General features: G+C 33.8%; 3 protein-coding genes across 7 annotated transcripts in view; 1 reads left to right on the top strand and 2 right to left on the bottom strand.

The window, feature by feature from the left end:
• Window positions 1-110: 110 nt before the first annotated feature.
• tws (protein phosphatase 2 regulatory subunit tws) lies at window positions 111-12,148 on the bottom strand. 5 transcript variants are annotated; one of them, XM_035089461.1, is made up of 8 exons: window positions 11,670-12,148; window positions 8,198-8,553; window positions 4,345-4,410; window positions 3,775-3,872; window positions 2,889-3,680; window positions 2,576-2,791; window positions 2,320-2,487; window positions 111-2,238 (listed from the first exon to the last, which is right to left on the bottom strand). In XM_035089461.1, the coding sequence occupies exons 2-7, from the start codon at window positions 8,280-8,282 to the stop codon at window positions 2,335-2,337; spliced, it is 1,410 nt and encodes a 469-aa protein (XP_034945352.1). In that variant the 5' UTR covers window positions 8,283-8,553; window positions 11,670-12,148; the 3' UTR covers window positions 111-2,238; window positions 2,320-2,334. The 5 variants fall into 5 exon arrangements, with proteins under 5 accessions (XP_034945352.1, XP_034945351.1, XP_034945349.1 ...); XM_035089460.1 differs by lacking the exons at window positions 8,198-8,553; window positions 11,670-12,148 and adding an exon at window positions 6,956-7,266 and having other exon boundaries at window positions 111-2,252; XM_035089458.1 differs by lacking the exons at window positions 8,198-8,553; window positions 11,670-12,148 and adding an exon at window positions 6,956-7,264.
• A 224-nt stretch (window positions 12,149-12,372) lies between these two features.
• Window positions 12,373-17,206, bottom strand: TAF1B (TATA box-binding protein-associated factor RNA polymerase I subunit B). The gene is made up of 11 exons (XM_035089409.1): window positions 17,138-17,206; window positions 16,813-17,043; window positions 16,661-16,754; window positions 16,387-16,588; window positions 16,173-16,323; window positions 15,959-16,107; window positions 15,630-15,851; window positions 15,335-15,564; window positions 15,063-15,255; window positions 13,623-14,063; window positions 12,373-13,553 (listed from the first exon to the last, which is right to left on the bottom strand). Exons 2-11 carry the CDS (start codon window positions 16,897-16,899, stop codon window positions 12,437-12,439), a joined length of 2,886 nt encoding a protein of 961 aa, XP_034945300.1. The 5' UTR covers window positions 16,900-17,043; window positions 17,138-17,206; the 3' UTR covers window positions 12,373-12,436.
• Window positions 17,207-17,516: 310 nt separating this feature from the next.
• The window catches only part of orb2, a 128,101-nt gene continuing 118,881 nt past the window's right edge, over window positions 17,517-26,736 (top strand). The window contains exons 1-2 of the mRNA XM_035089340.1: window positions 17,517-17,833; window positions 19,958-20,967. Of these exons, the coding sequence (XP_034945231.1) occupies window positions 19,972-20,967 (996 nt within the window). The 5' untranslated portion in view covers window positions 17,517-17,833; window positions 19,958-19,971. The remainder of the gene's footprint in view (window positions 17,834-19,957; window positions 20,968-26,736) is intronic.

Genomic DNA, 26,736 nt, shown 5'->3' with positions numbered 1-26,736 from the left:
GTCGTACATTGTACATTATAGCATTGAGATAATCTCTAAATTTATGAGACAAGCTCTCAATGAAGCTTATGTTATTTAACTATCCAGAACGAAAAAGCAATTCTTTTATATTCGCTCCATCATTATTTTATTACAAAGCCTTGTACAAATTAGTGTCTTTTTATCATGCCCCTGCGTCTTGCACTGGTGCAACAAATTATCTTACCATTTAAACTATTACAATAGCACATTTACACTGTATTTAATCAATGCAATGTGTTAACATAATAATCGTCTAACTTACGGCGTGAATCGTATGTGTGTTTTGTGTTCTAAGAAAAAATACTGTTAGGATTTGTTCAATCTAATGTATAATTGTATAACATGTATTATGTATATCACAATGGTGCAGGCTCTCTGAGCCAAATATGAGATAATGAAGTTCCGCTTTCTTGTTCATCCAACCGTAAGAAAATCGAACAAAACCGATAACCTGACCCCGTTAAAAGCCGATATCATGGCTTTCCCCTTTTCATTCTCATCTCACACTCTCTGTATCTATTTCGCTCTAGCTTTCTCGACTATCAGACAAAACAAACAATAGATGCTCCACTGAACATTAACTGGCTCACTTCGATCAGCTACAGGTACATGAATTAATCGAGAGAACGAAAGCTCATTTATTTTGCTTTTTTAGTTAAACTTACCTTCCGCCTCGATATTGCTAGCGGATTTGTCATTGTATTATATTCATGTTAATTAATTTCAAAAGCAAACGGACTAATCTTCAATCTCTCATTATTTAATTTCATCAATTATACTCTGTTATATCACTCATACGTTTACACTTTACACACGAATTCATACATGATTAGATCATGGAGTGAGAAAGATTGATCAAAAATTCATTGAGTGCATTGTTAACCAGATCATGGAAAAGAGTTTTACAAAGTTATGTAGGTGATGAATATGCATTATTATCGATAGATGTATTTATAATATATATTATATATATATGTATTGTTCTTGCGATAGAAAATTACAGCTCACGCTTAAAGTAGACAACTTTTCGATGAAATAAATTGATTCTGTCCTATTTATTCGTTTTCTATGATTTTTGTATTTATACTATGTTATAACTCAGCTCGTAAGTCACTTGGTGTTTGAAAATCGATAGTTATTGCTGAGATAATGCAGGTATCAAAATAGTTTGCTACGCCATGATCCAGTAAAAAATAAAATAAAGAACTTAATTTACATATTGATTTTTTTTTAGAACAACATACAGTATAAGATTAAGACAAAATGTATGGAAAATTCATTATGCTGTTTAAAATAACTTTTTTACAATGTATTACATTTTTTTTTAAACTTTCGTTTTAGAAAATAATTTCTTTTCTTTCAATTAAATTAATACTCTTGCATTATTACCTTCAGTAACTTTGTTTTTTGTAAATTACAGAGAAAACACCACACACACTGTTCATTGGCCATATTCGATTATGGATGATGTATCAATTGATTGATAATAAAAAAATAAAATAAAAGTAGAGATTTAGGCCTAGAAAGTATAAAATTTAATTTTACAATTGATCTTTATGTTGACTATTTGATGACAATAGAAAGTTGATGATTCACTAATAGATTAATCGTTAACTTCTTAGAAGACAGTAAGTTTTCGACAACTGAGCGTCGTAAAATGCCCTTGGTGTGGTGTAAATGAATGGTGATACTTAATGAATGAGGAGAATATAATAAAAAATTATATATTACGTATGATGAAAGATTAAATTAATTAGCTATCACGTCGTGGCTAGACGTATATACGGCGGTTCCCGGTTTATTCACTGAATTTCAATAGGTAAGGCTAAAAGAAAATCAATGAATACTTAACTTCAAGACTTGGGGCATCATAACTTCGACGTTAGCGCACGCACACTATCAAATCCAATTGTATTCACTTATATTTTTATTTTGATTTCTTAGTATTTCCGATGATGCACATAATTTAACGACACGATCAAGTGTGATACGTTTCTCTTTTTAGCTTTCCATTTTTGTTTTACATGCATTTGCATATCTGTCTGTGATTTTTACTTCTATACAAGCTGTGCACGTGTACTTCTATGGATGTTACATGTACTCCCTCTCGAATCAGTCGATTGTGACTATCGTCTTTCCACGAACAGCCGGACATATTCGCACGCCTTAATTTAAGGCCGTACTCAAAATTCACGTTAGTATATAGCGTTGAATAATCTACAAAAAAAACACTGTTATTTAATTAACTAAATATTTATTATCCAATCAAAGTTTCTTTATTGGTAAGATCAATTATACCTGCACACAAATGTGCTAGAGTTTGTCTTGAAATAGGAAGAGATTATTTGTAGCTGCAACTGCAACTACATTTTCCGATGGGTGCCATGCAGTGTGCAATATTTTTTTATTAAAGTCTAAACAATCGACACTTATTTCATCCTTCTTTCGTTTACCTCCTGTACATACCTGCAAAATAAAATGAACAAATAGTAACTCACAGTTAGTATTTATATAAAAAGTACTGAATTTAGATCGAATTATTTTAAAAAATTACTTTGCGTGGCTTCAAGAGCGTTTTTGGTTTAGCTATGTCACGCGCTGCCTCTAGCGTTAAATCACGCTTTGTTGTTCGGTCAAAAACACGGAAGAAGTTATTGTAAGAGCCTGTCATTATTGCCGAATCATTACCACTCCAGCAGCATTCAAATTTGTCAAAAATGCAGTCATTTTCATAAAGTGAGCACAACTTTGATCTCAAATATTCATGTACCTGAAAGCAAAACAAATAAAAATCATTGGATTTTGTCTTTCATCCAAGCTTAATGTTTATCAAAAAAAATAACATCAATAAATAAAACAAAGCTTACAGGATAACACTCTATAGGTTTCGTCTCCATGTGAAGATCCCACACTTTGACACTGAGGTAGTCTCTGCTGATCATATAACGGCCGGAATTGCTTAACTTGATATCGCTTATACTAGAAATAATTTCAGAAAAAAAGCTTCTATTTGTTGGATCTTCTGGTTCTTCAAAAAGCTTACTATGACGATCGCATAAAGCAGCTGATCTCATATCACATAATCTTATGGTTCCCTTGCTACTACTGTAAACCAATAGATTACACTCAACAGGATGAAATTCTGCCGCTGTTATGACCTCCGTAAGCTCCTCCATATTGGCTGGCTTAATGTCTACTATGTTAAAACTCTGATCGGTAATCTCAAGATGCCATAGATTAATTCTAAGATCATCAGCACTAAGGTACGTCTCTTGATCACTGTTGACACTTATACTGTTTATATGGTATGTATGTGCATTAGCGAATATTCTTCTTGGTGAAGCTTCGACCATTAGTTCCATTGGTTTAATAGTTGGTACCCTCAAGGCAGTGATACAAGCAGGATCACGTATTGCTCCACTTTCCTCCTTTGTATTATATCCTTCCACCCTTTTATCTCGTTCACTAACTTTCCAAAGTTTGATTGTTTTGTCATTTGTTGACAGTAAAAAATGCGCTGGATTTTTGCGTTTTAACCATCTAATTTTATTTATTTTCTCCTCGATTTCCAGTGACTTAAGGTAATCAAATTCCGGCTCATGACTTTGAAATGTGCTATACACGTTGTACTCTCCTCTTCGTGGTATACTATTTTTACTCTAAATGAACATAAAATAAAAAGAGAAAAACTTAAGAAATATTGCATTCAATAAATGACATTGGTATTTTTTATTTGAATACAAGAAAACTTACAATGGGATCTCGTTGAAAAATAACAACTCGCCCGCCTTTGTCTCCTGTCGCAAGGAGATCGCCATCATGATTAAATTCCACACAAGAGATTATATCAGCTGGAAATACAATCAATGTACATGTTTATTACACATTACTCCAAAGAAAACAAAAGATATGTTATCAGTTAAAATTTCAATCCAGGATTTAAATAAGAAATCAGATGGTTTTATTCCAGTCAATTATGCATACCGTCTATCATTATTTCGAGAATATTCTAATGCAGTTTTATCTGAAAATATTATTTAGAAATCTGAATGGAATTCAAACTGATAGTATATTTTCCAGTTATATAAAAAAGTTTTCTTTATAACTGTTTTTTATTTTTTTGTAGTTTAAAGGTTAACGGCACACTTTTTATGATCGTTAACAGACTGGACTCATTAGTAAATTAAAATTTATTGTAGGTATAAATAAATCAAACTATTAAACAAGGTCATTAGTATTATTGTGATAATAATAGTTGTCATGACAAGATATTGAAGGAATGTGCGCATAAATTTGATTGAGCAAAAATAATTGAGTTCTCACCATCAGTGACATCATCTTCTAGAGTTCCCTTCACTTGAGAGAAACACCACTGTATGTCACCATTACCTGCAACAAAATTAAATTCCAATACTAAAGGCTCTTTAATTAAATTGTGCAATTAATTTAATATCATCAAATATTTGACTATTTATAAAGATGAACAGCGATAAGGAAGTAGAGCATCATTTAATTTTTCATAAAACTAAAAACGGAAAAGGTTCGGAGATAAAATAGAGGTAGATTTGGAGAGGCTAGAAAAACGAGTGATGTAGAAAGGAACGTGGATGTTGGAGTAAAACATTATTGCGCGTTCTGAAAATGATTTTTTTATTTTTATGGTGATGGTGAATAGTAGCCTACTTGAAGTTTCGCCACAATCCATCGTGTTTTATTAGGCCGTTGCCACCGTGGTTGTAGTCGTCTTCGACGAGCACATCTGCACCCGCGTTCGCGTGATGGCGGAGGGATGGTGAGTTCCTTAAAGGAAAGTGGCAGGGGAATTGGGAGAAGGAGAAGCAGATGGAGACGGTATGAGTGAGAAAGAAAAGAAAAGAGAAAGACGCAGACAGCAAGATGGAGTTGACGTGAGAGAGTGTAAGCTGGTAAAGTAGTAAGTAGGGGAGTAATTTTATAGGTTAAAAAGTTGATGCTATTCAGGAAGAGGATGAAGAAAATTCAAAAGAGGATTGCAGATAGTGGAAAAATAGTCGTTAACCTTGGTGACAACTGGGCCAAGGTTTACGCACCCGGTATAGAGATTAGATGTGGGCAAGGTGGTTGCTCTCTTGTCGCTTTTACGACAACCGCAACGTGGGAGTGTGTGAGAGAGAGAAAATAGTAAAGAAAGTATCACGTTTTTTGATTCGTTATTCTCCACATTTAATTTTCTATGTGCCGCGTACTTACTTACCGGCCATTATTAAAATATTTTTTTTATTCACTATTTTGATTTTTTTTTTCTCTCTCTCTCTCTCTTGTTTATTGCTTTTCTTTTTTTTTTTGTAAGCAAGGAAGGAGAGAGTGGGTGGCGGGGAAAAACTGAAACCCCGTGCACCGGCCTCGATCCGTCCTTCTCTCTTCACTGCGTAATCACAGAGTTCCGGATTTGGCAAGACGGAAAATGCCGTGAGGTTTTATGTAATGAGTTAAAAGGACACACAAAGGTGTATCACAACGCGTGTCACATATTCGTAAAAAAGACAAAATTTTTTGGAGTACGTTGTATAAAAATTCCGAAGTCACGCGTGTCCAACCACCATCACACTGCACCACCACGACTTTCTTCCCCTAATGTCACTATTTTTTCTTTCACACTAGTCTGCACTATCATTTATCTTTATAAATGTTTGAAGTGACGACCGGTAGTGTATGTTAGCTTTGTCTCGGATGATCCTTATGACGTCAAACTAACGATAATTTGTATTCTCGAACGTTTATAACAGTAATCGAGCGCCAGAGACAATCGTGTGCGTCGAATTCTGCGAATATCAGCAGCCCGCCATGTTTGTTCAGTCTATCACCGGTTTCAGCGCCCTCTTCCTTCTTACCTCCTTCCCTGCCGCCATGGATGTCATGCAAAGCGCGCGCGCTTGCGAATCAATTCGGTAGCATTCGAACTATCTCGGAGATTGACGACCTTTTCGCGGTTATTTTGAAATTTTATTACAAAGAAATCCATCACACATTCACTTTATGTATTTTTTTCAATAGTAGCTATACACATATTATCGAATAAAAATTAGTTGAAAGAAAACGATCTTTTAATGAATAGAAATGAAATTCGATTGATGAATAATTATTAATCAATGCAAACTACAATATTTACATAAGTGAATAATAAGAGGTTAGGATTAATTTACATGAAAAAATAAAAATTATTTAAGAAAAATCAACAATTAAATGAAAATGTGAAGATCAAGATGTGTGAGACTGATTATAGTTAAATAATTTGGTACTCTATATATTCATGATTGTATCAGACAATTGACACGTTGCCCTTTTCTAATTACCCAGCAGTTCATTGAGCTTATCACGTAATTCTTCGAGAGAAGAAAACAGAGGTCCTTGTTCCCTCAGTTGTTGGGCACTAAATGGATGGTGTAATGAATAAGATTTTGGAGAAATTGGTGCCGACGAAGATTTATTGACTTCCATTTTACGATGGATAAATACAGTTGACAGAAAATGTGATTGAAGATTTTCACAATAATTTCGAAAGGTTTCACTTTATCAAATGGCTTCAATATAATATAAAGACTATGTCAAAAGATGCCACTGCTCGATGTGAATCATTCAACAATCAACTGAATGATGCTTAAATTGTTTGACAATGATAAAGAGAATGAAGCAAAGAAAAGAAAACCATCAGAGCAATCGGTCGAACATATTAGAAGATGCCTGCTAATAATGCTAATCGACTTCTCCACTTTGTGATTAACAAGATGTGGCGTAATTGCCGCCATTTTTTTTGGTCAAAAGCTACAAGACACGTGAATAGTTGAATTATATTAATTAAGCACAATTAAGTATAAGTTACTGACTTCTTAAAAAGTTTTATTGATAATAAATTTTTTTGTCACTGATGTTCACTAATTGGCAGGTTAATACTCACGAGATGAACTGGTTTCACCCTCACTTTGATGAAATCTCAAAACAGTTTCACGATTACTATATCTAGTAGCATTCTCGATAGACCTAAGTGCATTTACTCTTATCACTTTCGAGTAGTTCATGTGTACAGGCACAACCTGATCATCATCATCATCATCCCCCATGATGAGATGAATAACGAAAAAAATGTAATTAAAGATAAAAATTTGAGGCTAAAATTGAGAAGGCAGACGGAAGATGTTTATTCGCGCTGATGTTCGGCGCCGACGATAACTAACTGATTAGTGTAGCGTGTTTGTCAGTTCAACTCAACGATTTTATTTGAAGGATATAAACATTCTTTTGAAAAGTCTCATCAACTGTCAATAGAGTCCACAAGATTTCAAACTGTATTAGTATTCTAACTCAAGCACTTTACGAAAACCAGAGAAAGTTTCCTAAGAATTTACGTGAAATGTTTGAGTTTTGGATTAGAGGTAACTAGTTAATAACAACAAGGTCAATCGATGTGACTAGTAAAGAGGTTGTATGGAATTTAAAATTGTTATAAGTATTGTATTCGAAAGATATTAACAAAGGTAGTAAAATAACTGCATACGTTATTTGCCTGTTATTGAATGATTGACGAGTGCGTCTATTTGAATGATGCAGGCCATGGTTCAACATGATGTCGAAGCAGAGCAAATTACCTCATGTAGTTAGCTAGAATGTGAGATTAGCTGAGAGAAGAAGAAACTACTTGTTCACAAAATTTTCATCGGATTTTATTCTATACTGGGTAACATTGAAAGGCATTAATTAACTTGGAATACAATTATAGAGTTTAGATAATGGAGAATAAACGACGAGTTAGAACATTAACGAATACTGGACAATTGTAGTACCCGTAATGGTAATGCGAGTTGGTAATCTCATGATTATGAATTCCTTCCACCTACCTAATACTCTATCCTGTGTGGAATTAAGTCCAAGGTCGTAGTTTTTTTGTAAAGCCAACGGAAGGGTATCTCCGGCTTATATTTAAACGTTTTGCTCATCTTATATGGTTTTATCATGTCATGAAAATTATTCGAAAGCTTTCGAAAAGCGACTGATGGATACAAGGAAAGTGGAATATCTCTTTATTATAACAGATGCTCCATTTCATCGGATGAAAATTGTACAACTATTCAATGACAGAAAAGTAAGCCTGTAATAATCTCTTCTATCTCACTTTATTTGTTCATATTTGCCATCGACTTACCAGTTCTCTTGTTGACAGCAGTATTAATCATGGATCCAAGCTTAGTGAGGCTGGATTGCCTCATGATACCGGAGGGACTCTTCATTTGTTTGGCCCCAAGGATTGTAGTTGTTGAATTCGGTGTAGAAGTTAGTGTTCCAGGAGTACGTCTCTGGACACCAGAAGATTCGTTCCAACAATTTACCCCGTGATGGCTTGAATTGCAACAGGGGGTCCGCTGATGTGGCGGAGCCCCCCATAGACCCACTACTCCCGCGTGACGCGTTGTGGAAATTTGATAGACCTTTTTGTAACGTACTCACTTTGTCCTGTTCGCAATTGCGATATTCCAGATGCACTAGGCTATTCATTCACCACTGGAAAATAATACCAGGTAATATAACTATCATTCCACTCATTAATTTTTCTTGAATACTTCTACGTCACTTCCACGTATGATAACTCAAGCTTTTCTTATTTGCTAACAGGTGATACTCACTCATACACATGGACACTTGGATTATTTATTGTGCATGCAGTTATTAAGAGAGCTAGTAAATAAGTAAACTTGAAGATATAGTTAAATGTACACAACGAAAAACATATGACGTTTATAATCTCACTTTATACATCAGTACAAAGAAAAAAAGAAAGAAGGTAAATTTTAGTAGTAGGTCATCACGTTATCGGTGAATCCGTACGTTCGCCAATTTGATTCTTTATGGCTTCAAGAATATTAATATTACATTTGCAAATCTCTGTAATCATTATTATTGGACTCGTTAATTAACGATAATTTTTAACGGAGTAACTTTGAATCTACGTAAAAACATAATGGATTTTTTTTAATTGAAAAGGATTGAATACCAAGGGAATTTTATTATCATACGTTTTTTAATTAAAACTGCTGATGAATAATCTTACTTATATTGTGTAAAAAAGCAATGGTCACAGTAATAACAGTAGGATCAGTTATCATAATAAAAAAAAACATTTTATTACAAGACTTAAGTCAATATTACTACTGGATTATAAGGATTTCGATTGAATTCCATATGCAGACGTCAACAAGTATTATTCAATTTATAGTTATAGCTAAGTTACTGCAAGCTAAAAACATTTTAGACAACTTAAAGCAGTTCAGATTCATCTTGTCGTTGCACTTTTCTTTCGTCTACCGGCTCTATTGAAGAATTATATCAACGAATTGTAAACATATATAAAACCATAAAAGACTAGTAAACACGTGTATATCAAACGCATCAACAAAAACCAGTTGAATTCGGATTTAATAGAGATGATTAGTGCAGACTGTTCGTTACATGTGTGCTCCTTTGTGTATATAAGCTACTACCGTACGATCATAAAGTTGATCTGCAAATATTACGTTGAAGATTAAAAGACTTGGTCAAGGTGAATAGTACACTTTATTCATCAGTTGTTTTTCGCGTTTACGCAATTTTTTCTGTCCTTTAATTGTTTTGTATTTTCTCCAAGTCATTAATTGTCAGTGAACATCAAATATTCTATCAACAAGTCATTGTGAGTCCTATCCAAAAAACATTATCGTCTCATTTTCGCACGATTTCTAACAAGGTCTTTCTTGGTGAATGTGTGTTTCACAATTACCCGTGTATTTCGTGTACACATGTCTGTCAAAATAAAGTTGATAGGTGTATTGTTCACGGATCACAACAATTAGGTCATGCGCGCGCGAGCCACAATAAAGATCGACGTCATACATTTTTTTGACCATCAGTTCATACGATTCCTTTTATAGTCTAACTAGCTACCCTCAAGAGAAGCATCTGCGTCAAATTCTAAGAAATTTCATGACACAATCAATGATGTCTTGGAGATTTTTTTATTATAACAATCAATAAATAGTCTAACTGCGAAATACTATTTTTCAAGTTATATGTAAAACTTTGAAATACATTTGGTAAAAAAGAGCCACGACATTCGATTGTATGTTTTCTATCCAGGATTTATCATAAATTAAAATTTTGATCACGTAGACCACCATTACAGGAGTCGACCTTTCCTCCTTCCACTGTTGCTGCAAAGACTGATTGCCAGTTCATGACAGGCCTAAATGCTATAAAATTTATGAAATATTCAACAATTTGAAACATCAGTCAAAAACTTTTGTTGAAATAGACAATTAATTTGTTATTATTATATTGAAATATCTTTATTCATATGTCGTGGAAGATATCTATTAATCTGATTTATTTTTAGGTCAATAGGAAGACTGTGAACTCAAGAGCAAAATAACAGAACAAGATTTGATAGTTTAGATATGGATCCAACATGAGTATGATGATGGAGCAAAATTAGATACTGTAATCATCGATTTCCTTTATACATACATAATTGTATTATCTTCGGATGAGACAAGGGTGCAAGAACGTATTATTATGTTTCATTAAACTAAAGTTTTATTGAATTGGATATGATCGAGGGTTGATTCTGTTTGAGTCAAGTCCATGGCACACCTTATCCGGCCGCATATTAATTATACTCTTGCTAGTAAACTGAGGGTAAAATCGATCGAGAATTTAATAGACAATTTACAATGACAACTGATTACCCTAGACATAACTGAAACATTCTAATCAAATATTGGGGTTTTCGCAGACGACCCTGACCAAGAGTATTTTAACATCGATATTATTCTTGAAACTTTGAGCTTGCGTGTTATTTTAAATACGATGGCAGACGGGGAAAAAATATATAAGCCAGATAAGAGAACAAGATCAAGATTCAAGAGTTTAAGAAAATAGTTAATGGAAGAGAATTAAAGTGAATATGACCGTCAGGTGGACAATGGTTTTGTCGGTGAAATAAAAAAGAAATTGAGCAGATAGTAGTGTTGGTCACATTTCACTTGAGTAAGGTCTAGAGTGCGACAAAACATCGAGATATTAATCATATTGTCACACGCATACAAACGAAGAAGGGAAAAAAGTTGTTGAAAGAGAGAAAAAATTAGAAGTAGGGTGTAGTACAAATGAGTGAGCTGAAATAAAACTGAGTTTGAGTACGAAACAGCTGATGTAGTACACTGGAGCAAAAGCATTACTATTTATGTTAATGGTACCTTTACTGTGATCGATTACAGATACAGTAATGAAGACAGGAAGGGAAATCATTGAACTGAAACGACAGGTTACTGCACATAGATACTAGCACTCCTTCATTGCTCATCCTCGTAATTTCTCAGTTGTTTTGTACTACGTAACTGAGAATACTTACAGGATAGTACTATCGAATGAAAATAAGAGCAAATAAGATAAAGTGAGATGTTAAATAGAATGAGAAAGCAATGCAATGTCATCATGCTGGCAACATGTGAGAGCTAAGAACGTGTTTCATCCTATACATACAAGCCGGCTTCATTTTCGTTCATTTAAGCGATGTCTCGCAACATAAAGCACCCACAACAACTAGTATAGCTTCAAAGCGAATCATTGGTTTATTGGATACTCACCAAGGCTCCAGGGTGGAGTAAACCATTGCAGACGACAGATGAACAAATCAGAAAAAAATAATAAAAGTATTTGAGATTAAATTATGTGTATAGAATTATGATCTTGTAATACACTTAAATTTTTCAGGTGACTGGTAAAATACTTGAGAAGATGGAAACGATATTTGCTCAGTTATCAGTTGTTAAAACACCACAGATACACTAGCACTACATGCATCATCAAAGTACGGATGTTCACGGTTGAAGGATATACCCATGAGAAGAAAACCGGGGACTCAACGGCGTCAGAAGTAAGTTTATGTTGAGTAAATTTTTGTTATTAATACTTGAAACGTGGTGAGAATCAATGTCGTCGTCATAGTTAGCACCGTTAAACTTCGTCGTCTTTACGGTCGTCAAGACGTTCACTAGCACGACGTAGTGGTATGAGAAATAATTTCAAGCAATATCGCGAGCGAGCTAACGGCTGTCTGCACCACAGCCAGAATGAAATGCCAGACAAACGACTAGTATAAGGGGACGAAACATGAAACCGAGAATTACCGACGATGGCCGAGCGCACCCCCGATGAGAGAGCGCAACAGTTGCTCGTATGACTCGAAATTTAGACTTGCAATTTACTGATGATATTCTGCGGGTTCTTGGGCAGGTGTTAAACAACGAAATAGACTCAAGGTGAAGGAGAAATTACATACAAACATCATTTAGGATTTTAAAACAGTCTATCGATGAATTTCAATATTTATTTTGAGCATGAATACAATTTATCACGTATTCCATTTATTTCTGATAGAACTTCGATAAGCCTCAGATCGATAGTTCTCAGTTTTATATTTTTTACATTTTTCTAAATCATTGTTTTTGGGAAACACATAACCGAAATAACTTTCTACTAAACACACCTCTTCATACAATCCTTCAACAGTCATTTCAATAACATGCGCACACTCGTGCAGTAACCAACGAAAGTTTACTGGTAGATTTCTTTCAAGCAGACGAAAATGCTGAGGAAAAATGTGAGAAAAATGTTGACAACGACGTAACCAGTATTCCTTAAATGGTCGAAAGAATGTCATTTGTTCATGCTCCAAAGTCGAGTTGTTCGAGGTGTTTTGTTTTGGTTTTATATTTTCTGCTAAAATCAATAGCTCGTCTGAGTCACTGGCCACAGGATTACTATCAGAAGCCTCTTCTACCACTTCCATGGTATCTCCATTTGAAGTATTATTATCCTCTATCTTAATTTCATCAACTTCTTTCTTCTTGGTCATATTTTCAGTTTTATTTTTAACAATTTTACTTTTTTTAACATACCTTCCTCTAAGCCTTTCTTGATGCCAGAATTTTCTTTCTTCTTCCCACGGATTTTCTACAGGACCTAACATGATTTGCTTCTCGAAGTTAGAAAGTATCAACTTATAATTTTTTTCTAGATCAGTTAATTTTGCTTTTTCTGCATTTGTTGATTCCTCTTCTCCAATGTCATCTTCATCATTAGGAATCTTCAATTTCCCATCAGGATTAACTTGATCAAATTCAAAATCGTCTACTTCAACGTCCTCATATTTCTTATTATTTTTTTCCAATATTTGCATTTTTTTGAATAATCTTTGCTTTTTAGAATCAATAAAAATCTGGCCTGGATGCTTGCGATGCAGATACTCTGATGGGTCATCTGACTTTACGAACTTCAATGAATTTGCTTTACTATCTGTAGAAGGTGTTACAACTTTTATTGGTTCGTTGTTGATATTGTTAGCTCGTTGATTTTTAATATCAGGTAAAAGAAGTGGTTTGAAAATCGGTACAACTTTTTCCACAAAATGTGGTGATATATCTACATAATTTAACTCTATATTAGATTCAGCTGCAAGTGCCACCAATCTAAAAATTACAACACATTAAATCACCGTCTTATCACGCGATTTAGAGAAAGAAAAAAAATCTACTTACGATTCAGGTCTTGTTATATAACCAACTTTGGTCGAGGGAAAATCCTGACGAAGAATACTGGGCAGAGCTCTGTTAGGATCTTGAAGCAGCTGTTGGAGATAAGAGTGTTGAGGTGTTAAAGATGGTGGAAAAGATGGGATTTCTTTTCGTGGTAAGTCATTTATTTGAAGTCGTTCTATTTCTTGTTTCATTGTTCTTGCTAATTGCGTAGGAATATAACCCTGGCTATACTTTTTCTCACTTTCATCAATTTCTTGTTTAGACTCGAGCGACTGAATAAATTCAATATAAAGGTGACTGTTCTCTGAAGCAGATGGGTCACGTTTCAGTTTTGTTGGAAGATGCTCATTTACGAGGATGCAACGTCGACACTCGATGTATCGCTGCCATTCGCAAAAGTTGAAGAGTCTTGAGTCAAGTGAATCTTTTTCTTTAGTAACCCTGCAATGAATATTTGCTTCATGAGACTCTAGTATATTTTTTTTTTACTTACTCAATATTTAAATCAATATTTGAATGGAGTAGTGAACTGGTAGACAAGTCAATTTTTCATCAGTCACAGTTTTTTTTGTGACGTTCATGATGGATTTGCTGTCCATATGTGATACATTCGTCTTTAATGATCGGATATGACAGACGCGATATATTGTAAACTTTACTACGTTTGTTCACATGCAATGTGTTTGAAAAAACATTGAATTGATTAAACATAACAAGCTTTCTTATGATACTTGAATGCTGCTTACAAAATGTGCTACATATATTTTATTAGAATCATTTAACTAAATTTGATATCAACATTGCTTTTTACCTCTTTCAATTTGAGCCGTTAATCTATTATTTATTATTGTGTGCTTTTGAAATATTATCGATTAGAGAAAGGAATTAATGTACTTGATGATCTGAATAGTTATTTAACAATCGCTCTTATCAGAATAAAAAGCAAGATGTTAAATATTGGAAGTCAATAGTTAATCTAAAAATATAGCCCGTTACGTCATTCTAATCGAATTTCCGGTACTGGAGTTAAAGATCCCTAGAGAAATCTTGGAAGATTTTATTGGAAAAATTCTATCAGTAGATGTCTGTTAACAGATATTTAATGTTTCACAGTTTTCATGGTATTCACTACGTATTTGGATTCCAATGTTGATCTATTCATCAAGCATGCATTTGCTTTTTCGTTTAAGGAATTCGGAGCCTATTTATAGATACAAGTCAAGTCGTCTTCATTTTATATTCACTGCAGAGAATTTTTAATTGCATAAATTACTTAGATTTTTTCACCATTATTTTTTAAGCATCAAAAACTAATTGCTAGCGAATATTCAGCAATTTTTATTACTTCCTATTTATTTCTATGATTAATGTAATGGTTGAATAAGTCGTGTACTACGAAACATTCACTGCATAATCAGGAATATCTTAAAATATACTCACATATTTATCCTCTCAATCACTCGGCTAATTTTATATTCGGTTATACCATCCAAGCCGAATAGTATTTTCATAACGACAATAATAATAGCCATCACTCTGCCTTCGTAATTAGGGAAGAATACAGTCCTTCCGGAAAAGTTCATGCCTGGTGGTGATGAAGCTAACAATCTTTCCGCATATAAATAAATACCCTCTATAAATAAATAATTCGTAATCAATTGATAAAATTAAATGAAAACACATTAATAAAGAAAAATTACTGTCATTATTACCAGGTAGTTGCAATTCTGTACAAAATTTACGTAGTAATGAAGCTAAATCAGTAGGTGGTAATTCCCACACTTGGAGAAATTTCGCCATTCGATTAATTATAGCTCTCATAGTTCTGTATCCTAAATCAGCAGTAGGATGAATTTTACTTAATTCGCTAGTAGACAACGTAACGTCAGGAGGGAAAAAATGTTCTAGTCTAAAGTAAGATAAGTGACCTTCTCTTGAATACCTAACAATATTTTTTTCTAATTATTCTGAAGATATTCAATATAAATAAATTGATGAAAAATTTACCTTAGGAGGTCTGATAAATGTAATTTTTCATTATTAATTCGTAGAGCTAAATAAACTATTGCCCATAGTCTTTTTGCAGTTATAACTCCCGGCCCAGTTTTATACTTAGCTGATGCATATTTGTCTTGAAATTTTCTCTTTTCATTTCTCGGTAAAGATTTGGATAATACCTTGGCTTGTTTAGCTTCTTCTTGAGCATTTTTATTGAGCCAACGAATAGATCTATATTTAATCAAAATGATTCAAATAAAATAGTATGTGTCATTGATATTTTATGTAATTAGTATTACTATAAGTAGTATTATTAATACAAAATATTTATTATGTACTTGCGTATTTTTTTTTTTGGTCTTCCCGATTTATCACTAGCATTTGTTTGAACACTGGAATGACTTGCATTAGATTCACTCAAACGATCTACTTCTGAAGCATCTTGGGATTCCAAGTATTTTCTATATTCTGATTTCATCATTAATGTCTATTGGAAAAATTACTATTAATAACTGAAATTGTTTTCTATTTACTTTTATTATCAAAACGTACCTTTTTCTTGTTGAATTCTCTATTCAAACTGAATCTACTAACATTGCTCTCAGATATCATAGATGTACCAGCTACACTGCTTCCATCAGTTTTTTTAATTTTTTTCTTTTTCTTAGGTTTACCATCCGTGCCATAGATGATCTGAACATCTCTAAACAAATATTTTTAATATATAAAATCAGAATAAAAAAAGAAAAATAATTTTTCTCCTTACTTTTGATCATAACATCTTGGAAGCTTGGGAAGAGTTTTGGTTGTTGTAGATTTAAATGCAACTTCTAATTTTCCTAAATAAGTGGCCCAAAGTTGTAATAATGTTAATTTGATATCTGATGAAACTCCTAGATCAATTAACTGGTTAGCTAATCCGATTATAATGAAATTATACTTTTCCCAAGTAGTCCAACCGGAAACTTCTATAAAAAGTCCATTAGATCTGTTGTAAATAATTCTTTGAATAATAAAAGAAAGATATAAATTCAGTTTACCTTCTTGAGCCGCTTGCTTTTTACGAATTCGTGTCTTAATTAGCCTTGTTCCATGTTCTGTTGGATTATAGTCAACAACTTGTTCTCTAACTCCCTGTAAAAAATTGAGACTTTAGTGATATATTTGATGAATTAATAATTGATTAATTTACCTCTTGTTGTGTTTGACATTCTTTGCAGAAATAGAACCCTGAATCAAGATAAAAATCTTGACCACCGCAAACTGCACAGTTATCCATTATCTTATATTTTATTTATTTATTAATTCATTGCATTGACGTAAATGATGACTAAAATCCTCTCTTTAATCATGTATTACAATCAACACGTGGAAAATGGCATTTTAGTACTTTAACCTCTATCAGCATGTATAGATACAAAAACTGCATATGAATATCAAAAAATTCATTTAATTAACTATTACCTGTAGTATGATAAAATTTAATCTTTCAATGTAACAAAATTTAAATTTATTACCATGTCCATAATCTTTTTTGAAATAAAATAATTACATGGACTATCTACATTCGTTATAAACTCCACAAAATAGGTTATAAATATTGCTGGTAGTTGATAAACTAGGAATTTTTGTATAAAAGCTCAGTCGGTAACTTAGCATACAAAATAGTTCTCCGACAGGGTCGCCACTAGAAAATTCTCGTATGTTCGATGGACAGCCAAACCGGGTGGAAGCGTCCGCGAAAGCTTCTCGTGATTTTTACGTTTTTTGCTGTTAAATAATAGATTTTTCATATTGAATTATATATAAATTATAATTTTAAAAGATTCTTAATAATATAATTTATAAACATCTATAAATTTTTCAATAATTCTTGAGTAATAATAGATATTTTCTTAAATTATAGATAGCGTCTAATCAGAGTCTATAATTATTTCATTATTGTGTAACAACAGTAATTAGTATAAAGAGTATTTCACACGTGGTCTCTTTATTGTTAACGTAACGTATTTAATAAGTTTTAACAAGTGAAAATTAGAGTTTTTATATATTAAAAGTAACCTAGCCCGCGCTGACAATGTCGCCATCTTGTGGACTTGCATGATTTGATATGAACAGTTTTGGATTCAAGTTTACAGATGACGACGTCGATGTATAAAGTTTGCAGAATGATTCCGCGTTGTTAAAAAAAAGAGATGATAAATATAAGACTGGTGAGTACTTTTCCAGTTATCAACTTATGTTATTATGAAAGTTACAATGACGTAATAGAAAAATAATAAAGTATATTAAATGGCATTCATTTTCAATTTGGAGCAATTCGTCTTGTTCGTACTTCGTCTCTAATTAATTCATCAAACAACAAACGAATCGTTATCATAATCATTCGCGTCATTGGAGCCATTAATTCCGTATGCTGCACATATGTTGAATGTATGTACTGACGCTCTATTTCATGAGTGAACGTGCGCAATATGTAGGTCGAGGGACGTTGAATGGAATCGAGTAAACATGACAAAACGAAAACACACATTCGATCTTGCGAAAACACGCACTTGGACGTAACATACAGTTGGACAGAACGATCAGGCTCAAAGAGCATTAGAATATATTTACGTTATATTTGTATGTTTACTATACATGTAATAGCCCGGAGCTCCTCGAACCGATGACCCTGCCTCTCTAATCGTGTGTGAGACTCTAAGCGCGTGGACACACGCCGGTGTCCCGCTTACGTTGTGTGCCAGCCTTCGGGCTCTTATCACGACAATTACGCAACGTCCAGTCGTGTCGCGTACGTAAGTCGGTCGAGTCGATCCGGTAATCGAGGCAGGAAAATACGATCATCGCGCGGTGTTAGAATATATTGTGAAGAAGCCGCGAGGTTAAACATTTACAACTTAATTCACTCAACGGAAACTTTGGTTTTCCACGAATAAAAAAAAATAAAAATAATAGAGCAAAAAAAATAAGGGGAAGGAATTTATCCACGTGCTCACACATGGTGATTGATCCTGGCACGTGCTCACAGGAGTTTTGGTGGTTTTGAGGAGCCCGTCGGCGTCGCAGCTTGGAGGCGTCGTCGTGGCCAATGTAGTTGGTGGATGGCATGGTGCGAAGACCGGGACAAACGTCAGGGCGCGTGCGTAACTAAGGATAGAGTAGACGAGGAGCAGCGGCGACGGCGCAGCAAGAGCATCACCACCAGCACCAGCGGCGGGGACAACGACGAAGCCAGCGAGGGCCGAAGATCGCCGAGCGTACGGGGCTACGTGGAAACTCAAGCTGGTTTGGCCAGCACAGTGTTCCAAAAGTCGCCACCCCGCACGAACCACACACGTAGCTACGACGGCAACCGTCGTAAAGCGCGTTATCGGAGCATCGAGGCTCCATAGTAACGAGCCAGATACAGAAACACCAAGAGCAGTAGCGTGAGCAGCTGAGGAAAAGGGGCCTATCGCATCGCGATACGTGTGCCTGACGAGTTGAACTGAACACGAGGGAGCGTTTGTACAGTCATTCAAATAGTGTTGTAGTCGAAATATTAGTTGATTAACGGAATCATGAGTGTGGCTTTTGGCGAACAATTGCAAGTGTGAACTGAAATACAGGAGGTTTTAAGTGGACGTCAGTGAGTTTTCAAGTTTTGATAATTTTTTTAATAATTACTGGTTGTATGTGAAACTCATGATATGGTTGAATGACTATCGTGTATTTATTGTTGAAAGTGTCGCAAGTGCATCAAAGAAGTCGAAAGTGACGTAGACAGGTTGTGTCGGGATTGACAGGTCTATTCTTCCTTGTACGAATAATTCGACGTTTGCTCAATTTAGCAGCAATATTACGTCGAATTTGTTTATAATAATTTAGTGAATACGGCGAGTTCCAGTATCAGGGTTGACAAGGTATAATTGTACAGTTTAGTTTTTGGTGACAGAGGATAAGGTGTACGGTTGATATCACGACGAAAGAATGCACTGGAGTGTCAGAGTTATTAGCTTCGAATTTGTTCGAAGCACACCTCGTCCGGTGTAATTTGGACTTTAAAGTGTTAAGCTATTATAGTGGAGGAATAAGTTTTAAAAGAAGAAAGTGGATAAGAGGAAGAAAGCGGAGAAAGAAAGATTTAACAACGTCTAGTCCTTTTCCGGGTTATCGTGCGTGTCTTGATGAGCGTGGCGATCGATAGGGAGTTCGCGTGCTCGTGTCGGAGACGTTGACGACGTCCGGGTCGACGGTGAACATAATCATCATCCCTGATCGAGACTATTGAGTCTCTGAAACTTAAAAACTTATCTATTAAGTCAATTGAGATTGATCAATCTTTCTCTTTATAGTTCTCTACAAGTATATGGGGGACTTTGGAGCTGCCAGTCTCTTCTCGAGTACCCCAGCGTCTGGGTGCAGACAAACAAGCACCTCCTCAACGGTGACGCTGCTGAGCAGCCAGGTGGGAGCAATGCAAGACGATTTGCTGATTGAAAAGCAGGGCAGCGCTAAAGCGGCGCCCCTTTCACCTGGATTAGACCCAACTGGTGTTCAGGATAAATCCAAGGACGCGTCTGAAGCTGAGAGTATTGCTATTGCCCCCACAACTCCCTCATCCATGGACAAGGACATCACGTCTTGTGGCACGACCTCAAGTCTCCAAGGATTCACTGACCCCGTGAGAGTACCAAGTCTCTGGGCAACTGCTCCGGAAGATACTGGACTTCATGCATTACCTGTTAATGGCTCGATCGCTACCTTCCAAAACTTTCCAACTGGCGCTCCTGGACTTTTTGCTGGATCTGGAGCACGTCGAGCCATTACTGCAAGCCATAACTTCCCCCAACATGGGAATGCTTCGCCAGCAGGTAGTAGACATAGTCTTCAAGTCGGAAATCAGCCGCAAACTCAACAACAAGCTCAACAGGCTCAGCAAACTAGTCAACAACCCCCTTCGTCACATACTGGAGTTTATCTCCAAGGCAAAGGTTATGCTGCATGGTCTGGAGGACCTCAAGCACCTCAACAATGGGGTGGTGGACCTCAAACGGCAGCTAGTCCAGCATTATCACCTTGGAGTCGAGGTCGGTCAGTACCCAATTTACCACCGCTACATTCTTCATTACATGCAGCTGCAGCAGTTGCTGCAGCGGCTGGACTTCAAGGTAGAAAACCTAGTCCAACATTTCCTGGTCATCCAGGACCTAACCAAGCTCATCCATCAAATATTAGTCCAGTTAAATTCCGTCGGAGCACGTCATATCCTGGAAAAGGAAATTTGTATCCACCACAACCTGCACCTACTTTTGAAGTCACTACTGCTGACGAACGAGATCTTTTACAACTTCCATATCAGCAGGTGAGTTATATCTTAAGACTTTTCTTTTACAGTTTCGATGTCTTAATACTATACAAGCTATTCGTTCATACACTCACGGCGTTATGCAACGCACTCTCATACGTATTTTAATTTTAGAGCACTCGTTTGTCGACTATTTCAACTGCCACGACGTTGTCGTTGTTCGATGTCGTTGCACCACCACGAAGGTGTATATTTTAGGCATCAATCTTTTTTCTTTCTGTTTCTTTTTTTAAATTCAATTTACTAGCAACTACAAAGCAGTGTTTAATCTTGAAAATAATTTCTAGGCCATTAAAAATAAAACTAAAAACATTTCAAATAAATAAAATGTTTTGTTGCAGAAGTTGTTTTGTAATCTTGAAAATAAGGGTTGAAATGTTTCATGAGTACGTGCTATCCATCGTCTTGTTCACTCGTCGTTGAATTCTGACCTAATTTCTGCAACTAGCTACTCTCTTCTCGGCCGGTGTCTAGCATAAGTTTAAGCTTAGCTATTTTAACCACAGAACAAAAATAGGTCCTGCATACCATTTGAACAAAATGGCGAGAGTTTCGTACAAACTTTTATTCTTTTTTATTATCTTTCAATTTTATTCTTTTTTTACACTCCAACTCTGTGCTTTCTTCAACATTGTTTTGTTTTAAAACTCAGCTGGATATTAAGAGTATGTATCTTAAAGTTTCTTATAGATGCATAAAAAACAATAGTTACTGCGTTTGCTTGTAACTTATCAATATCGTCAAACAATTAGCGTGGCAAACAGTATACCGTTCCTTATCTCGACTGAGCACTCGTGCTTTTAATTAACCTCTATGATACTTTTTCCCTTTTATAGGTACTATGATTATGTCTAGCTCTTTCTCTATATATTTTTCTTTCTTTCTTCCGCTTGCTTCTCTTCTAACCTTCTGTGTTGGTTAAAGTAGTTTGATGGAGGTTGTTAATACATCATCTATTTATTGGAAAGATTTTGAAAGATTATTAAAAACAATTTTTACACCAAAAAAACTCATTTAAATCATAAAGTATATTTTAGAAGATGTTATTATCGATCAAAAAAGGATTTATTATAGACCGTTCATGTTATTTATTCTCAAAAATATTTTCAATAAATATTACGTTGTTGAAGTGTTTTGATAATTTACTGATTTTTTTTCCTTGAATGAATCATTTATTTATTTGAAAGTCATTGTCTTATATAATTTTTATCAAGACGAATATTCTGTTTTTAGTGATAATTGATCAATTTGTTTCTGTGATTTTAATAATTGTTTTTAAAAAATTTAGTATGACCATTTTTAAACAAAGAAGGTCAGCAGGTTAATATAACTATCAGACTCTATTTTAATAATAAGCGATAATGAACTGTAATAATAATAACAACAACTGCTAAAAATAACTTCTAATGTTGATAACAATAATTCATTGGAAGTATTTCAGTGGAAATTATATTTAAATTAAAATTATAACTAAACTATACTTATTAGGAAATTTAACAATTCTTTATAATATCTTTTAATAATATCTCATTTGAAAATGGATTTTAAAAGTATTTAATAGAGTAAATTTTACTGATAGTGCAATTGAAGTGAACATTGATAAGAACAAGTTGATGCCATAATAAGTTTTATTTTATTCTAATTTCTTATTAATATTTTATGAAAAAAGAATTTCAAACAATAGAATAGTAAATTCTGATAACTATTGTATTTTAACCTTGAATTATTGAGGTAAAAAACAGCAATTTATACAAAAAAAAACCCCATTCATCATTTAAAAGGTTGAATTGAGAATTGCAGCTTTCAACTTGTCTCTTATTTCCTTTTAAGGGCCAATAAAAGACAAATTATCATGTTCATTTCAATCTTTTTTATTCATGATAAAAAATATTCTTAAGTAAATGAAATTTATTTTCTTAAAATGATTGATTGGTGGCAACAATTTATCAATATACTTATCAGACCTAGTACTTCATAGGTATAGAATATAATTGAAAATATTTATTTCAACACGGAAGTTATTTCTTTATTTCACCAAAGCTATTTGATATTAGAGCAAATGCTTATAGCTGGCGAAATAATTTTACCAAAATTCGTGATCTGGATGAGAAATGTTCGGAATTTGGAAACCACGACCAGAATACTACGTTGAAATAGGTATAGAGTAATACAGATTATTATCAGGCATGGGTCATGATTTTTTTCCTAGATATTTGCGTGATTTTATGAGCGAACGATAGAAATAGTAATTGAGAAGAGAAGAAAGATAGACGACAGCGGAAATGACATTGTGTGTTTGTGATGAAGCAGAATATTCTGAGGGAAATCGAGCTAATAACTATATAGTTGCAATTCACCTTGAGTGCAGTATCGGTACACGTGTATATAACATACGGTTGGCAATCGTTGATGCACTATTCGTATCGCTCAACGTTAGTTCGTGCATATTATGTAGATGTTCATGAAGCAAAGAACTTGAAAGTCGCGATATGAATTTTTTACGGTGCAGATAATGAAAAAAAATATTACTCAACAAGATGTTCTATGAATACTTTTCAACGTCAAGTTATTTCTTTGGCTGTAGGTTAAAGTAATTTGTAATTATCCTAGGTAAAATAGTTGGTATCGATCCTTGAGGTTGGTCCAAAAATAGCTTTAAGCGAAAATAGACCGACGCTGCAGTCTGGTGCATTCTGCACTGCGACTACTGTCTTTCTGTCCTTACTAATTCATTTACTTTTTTTGAAGCTTCACTATGATTACAACCATCATCACCATCATCATCAACATCATCAACCATTACCATCACCATCATCATGATTGATAAAAAGTTGCTAAAAGTAAAAATGGCTTGATAAATACTAGAAAAGTTATCGATGATAATAGCAAAAGTTTAAGACTTCTGTAAGGAAACGAAGGTAAAAACAAGTTGTGATATTTATTTTTAGGTCAACGTACTCCACATTTTTATCTCTTCTAAATCTAGTCCAAGTGTTCCTTTTCTTTTCTACTTCTTAAATTGTTCCTGCTGTATATTTTATCCTGCATAGGCATAACAATTTTAAATATTTCATCTTGAATAGAAGTTGGAGCAAGTAGAGAAAATATAACATACATAAAATATGTATCCAAACTTATGTAGGTAGTGGAAAAAAAAGACATTTATCTATCTATAATTATTTCCATTTTCACTATAAACTTTATTTATTTTTCTATTTAATTTACTACTATTTTATATTTTTATTGTTTGTTGTTAGTTAAATAGTAATCGCTTGTACATTTTCCAGAGAAATTTTATGCGACGAGTGCACGTGGTTGGAAGTAATATACTTGGAGGAATGAAAGAAAGAAAGAAAGAAAGAAAGAAAAAGAGATCGAAAAAGAGAGAAAGAGAGAGAGAGAGAGAGAGAGGAAAAAGTATAATAAAAGTGCTTGAAATTACGATACATTTTGGATTTACGTGGCAGTGCAAGAGATAAGATAATGAGCAGTTATAGCGAGGATCTTATCTTGTAGTTGGACAATTCTGTGCTTGGTTCTCTGGGGAATATTATCCAGTAGTGAATACAAATATATTTATAAATGCAACATACTTAAACACTGTTAAATACTAACGAGATTGTACCTATATAATACGCAACAACATGAAATAACCGCCAACACTCAACTTCTAGAGTCGAATTTCGACTGCAGTTGTAATCCTACGTAGTCTCATATCGATTTCTCGTCTCCATCGTATTTGAATAGCCAATCGAACGATTCTAGTCGGGGTCGTATGCGATTAGTAGCGAGAACAACGTCGACACTGCAGTAACGAGGCCTTTCCGCTCGCTGAGTTGAGTCAGTATAACACGAAAACAAAGCTACTTTTCTCTCTCACTTGAGTTTTCTCTTTTTCACTCTGATTCTCATTCTCGCTGTTGCACGCTTCAATAATTAGCATTGCAAAGTGTGTAGGTATGCGTGCAGAAATAGTCGTAGATTGATCTAAAAAAGATGGACTTGAGAATCCAGTAGACGATATGGTTAAGTAAAATCGATACTTGGATTTTCTATCAAATTCCTCTAAGTACGTTTCAATAGAGAAACATTAAAGAGATATTATATGGAAGAATTTAATATGCATAATATTAAAAGCTCCTTTATCGTAGACTCAATTTTACACATTTTTGTCTAGATAAATCTAAGAGAAATTCCCTTAGTTATCTTGTTAGAATATGTGTTTTTCCAATCAGACACATGATTATATTGGAATCTATATTTTAATTTATAGTTTATTTTTGTTGTTGTTGAGAGAAGATGTTGCTTGGAGATGAAAAAAAATGTATTGATTTAAAACATGTCGAGAGATATTTATTAGCTGTTATTATGTTTTTCAATGATAATGAAGATATAAATTATTGCATGTTTGACCTATTTAATACATACTTTTACTAATTGATGTACTTATTTGATTACATAAATTGTTGTTAATTGATAATCGATATTAATATGTAACTGTTACATAGTGATAAGAGATTTTTAATCTGGTAGAGTTATTATGAGTTGGAAAAAATTGTTGGGTTCTAAAAGATCGCACTAGATTATTTTTTAAATTGTGTAAATCAAGATAGAGATCTAAATGTTAGTAAATAATTTATAAATTATGATTCAACATTTTTGCTCAGTAAATTTGATTTTAGATAGAAATTTATATCTTTTAAGTCAACATGATTTTTTCTATGGATAGAATTTTGATTAGGTTATCTGAAAAATTGATGTTTTCTTTCAAATGGTGATATTGATCATGGAGTTGATGATGAAATATTTTATTCATTTTGAGATTCAATTAGATATGTTTTAATTTGTTAGTATTCCAGAACAAATTTTCATTAACTAGTTTAGTGATGAATATTATATTAAATAAACAATAGTACAAATTAATTTATGATAAATTTGATGAGATTTACGTCTAGTAGCTATCTGACAGGTCGTCTATTAATCAAATTCATTGAATCTATTTCAAATAGTTTGGAATCACTAATTTTTTAAGAGGTTCCTATTGAATATTTTCTTCTCCAATCTAATCTTTTCCAATAATAAAAACTTTAAGATTTTTTTTAATTTTTTCTTTTTACTTCGAAAAGAAGAAGCTTTGCTCCAATGTCTGATGGAAAATAAATTTTTATAAAGAACTTTAATCTTTTTTTTCTTCTATGAAAATACAATCATTTTTCTATACAGCATAGAAAATATGCTTTGACAATTGAATCTTCACCTCAATAATCAAAACGAATTATTTTACAAATGATTCATATTATTGTTTTTTTTTTCTATTAAACTTGTTCATTTATTCTATTCTACACAAACTTCTGAATGTTCATTCAAAGAAGAGGATAAAAATTATTTCCACATAAAAACGACGTCATAATTTTATTGATCAGTTCTATTGTTCCCTTCAAATAATTTTCGTAATTTTTTCCATCAAATATTCAATATTAAATGATTAAGCCCTTCCACTCGTCTGCATTTATAAAATATTTCATAAACTTATGAGTCGCTTACATAATTCATAAAAAAATGATGTAGAATTACGTGTAACAATTCTCACCCTAGCGGTGTCGCGATCGTTAACGCGCGAATTTCATGCTGTTGTCGTGCAATTATTTCTATTCTCATTGTTACCAGATTTATGTATACGTTCACCAGCACATTAACAACTCACGAGAGAAACATTTTCTTCGTGTCTGCAGGCTGTACACACATACTTTGCGCATCTTTTCGTAT

The sequence above is a fragment of the Chelonus insularis genome, unplaced genomic scaffold (genome assembly GCF_013357705.1).
Source record: "Chelonus insularis isolate UGA/USDA-ARS -01 unplaced genomic scaffold, ASM1335770v1 contig_66_pilon, whole genome shotgun sequence".
Taxonomy (NCBI): Eukaryota; Metazoa; Arthropoda; class Insecta; order Hymenoptera; family Braconidae; genus Chelonus; species Chelonus insularis.
This window is presented reverse-complemented; position numbering and strand designations above follow the sequence as displayed.

Coding starts and splice junctions, on each gene's coding strand:
- tws (XM_035089460.1), bottom strand. CDS start 7,118: ATGGGGGATGATGATGATGATGATCAGGTTGTGCCTGTACACATGAAC. Junction 4,411..6,955: donor GGGTGAAACCAGTTCATCTC/GTGAGTATTAAC, acceptor ATTTTGTTGCAG/GTAATGGTGACATACAGTGG. Junction 2,792..2,888: donor AACCTATAGAGTGTTATCCT/GTAAGCTTTGTT, acceptor TTTTGCTTTCAG/GTACATGAATATTTGAGATC.
- TAF1B (XM_035089409.1), bottom strand. CDS start 16,899: ATGGATAACTGTGCAGTTTGCGGTGGTCAAGATTTTTATCTTGATTCA. Junction 16,755..16,812: donor AATGTCAAACACAACAAGAG/GTAAATTAATCA, acceptor AATTTTTTACAG/GGAGTTAGAGAACAAGTTGT. Junction 15,256..15,334: donor TACAGAATTGCAACTACCTG/GTAATAATGACA, acceptor ATTTATTTATAG/AGGGTATTTATTTATATGCG.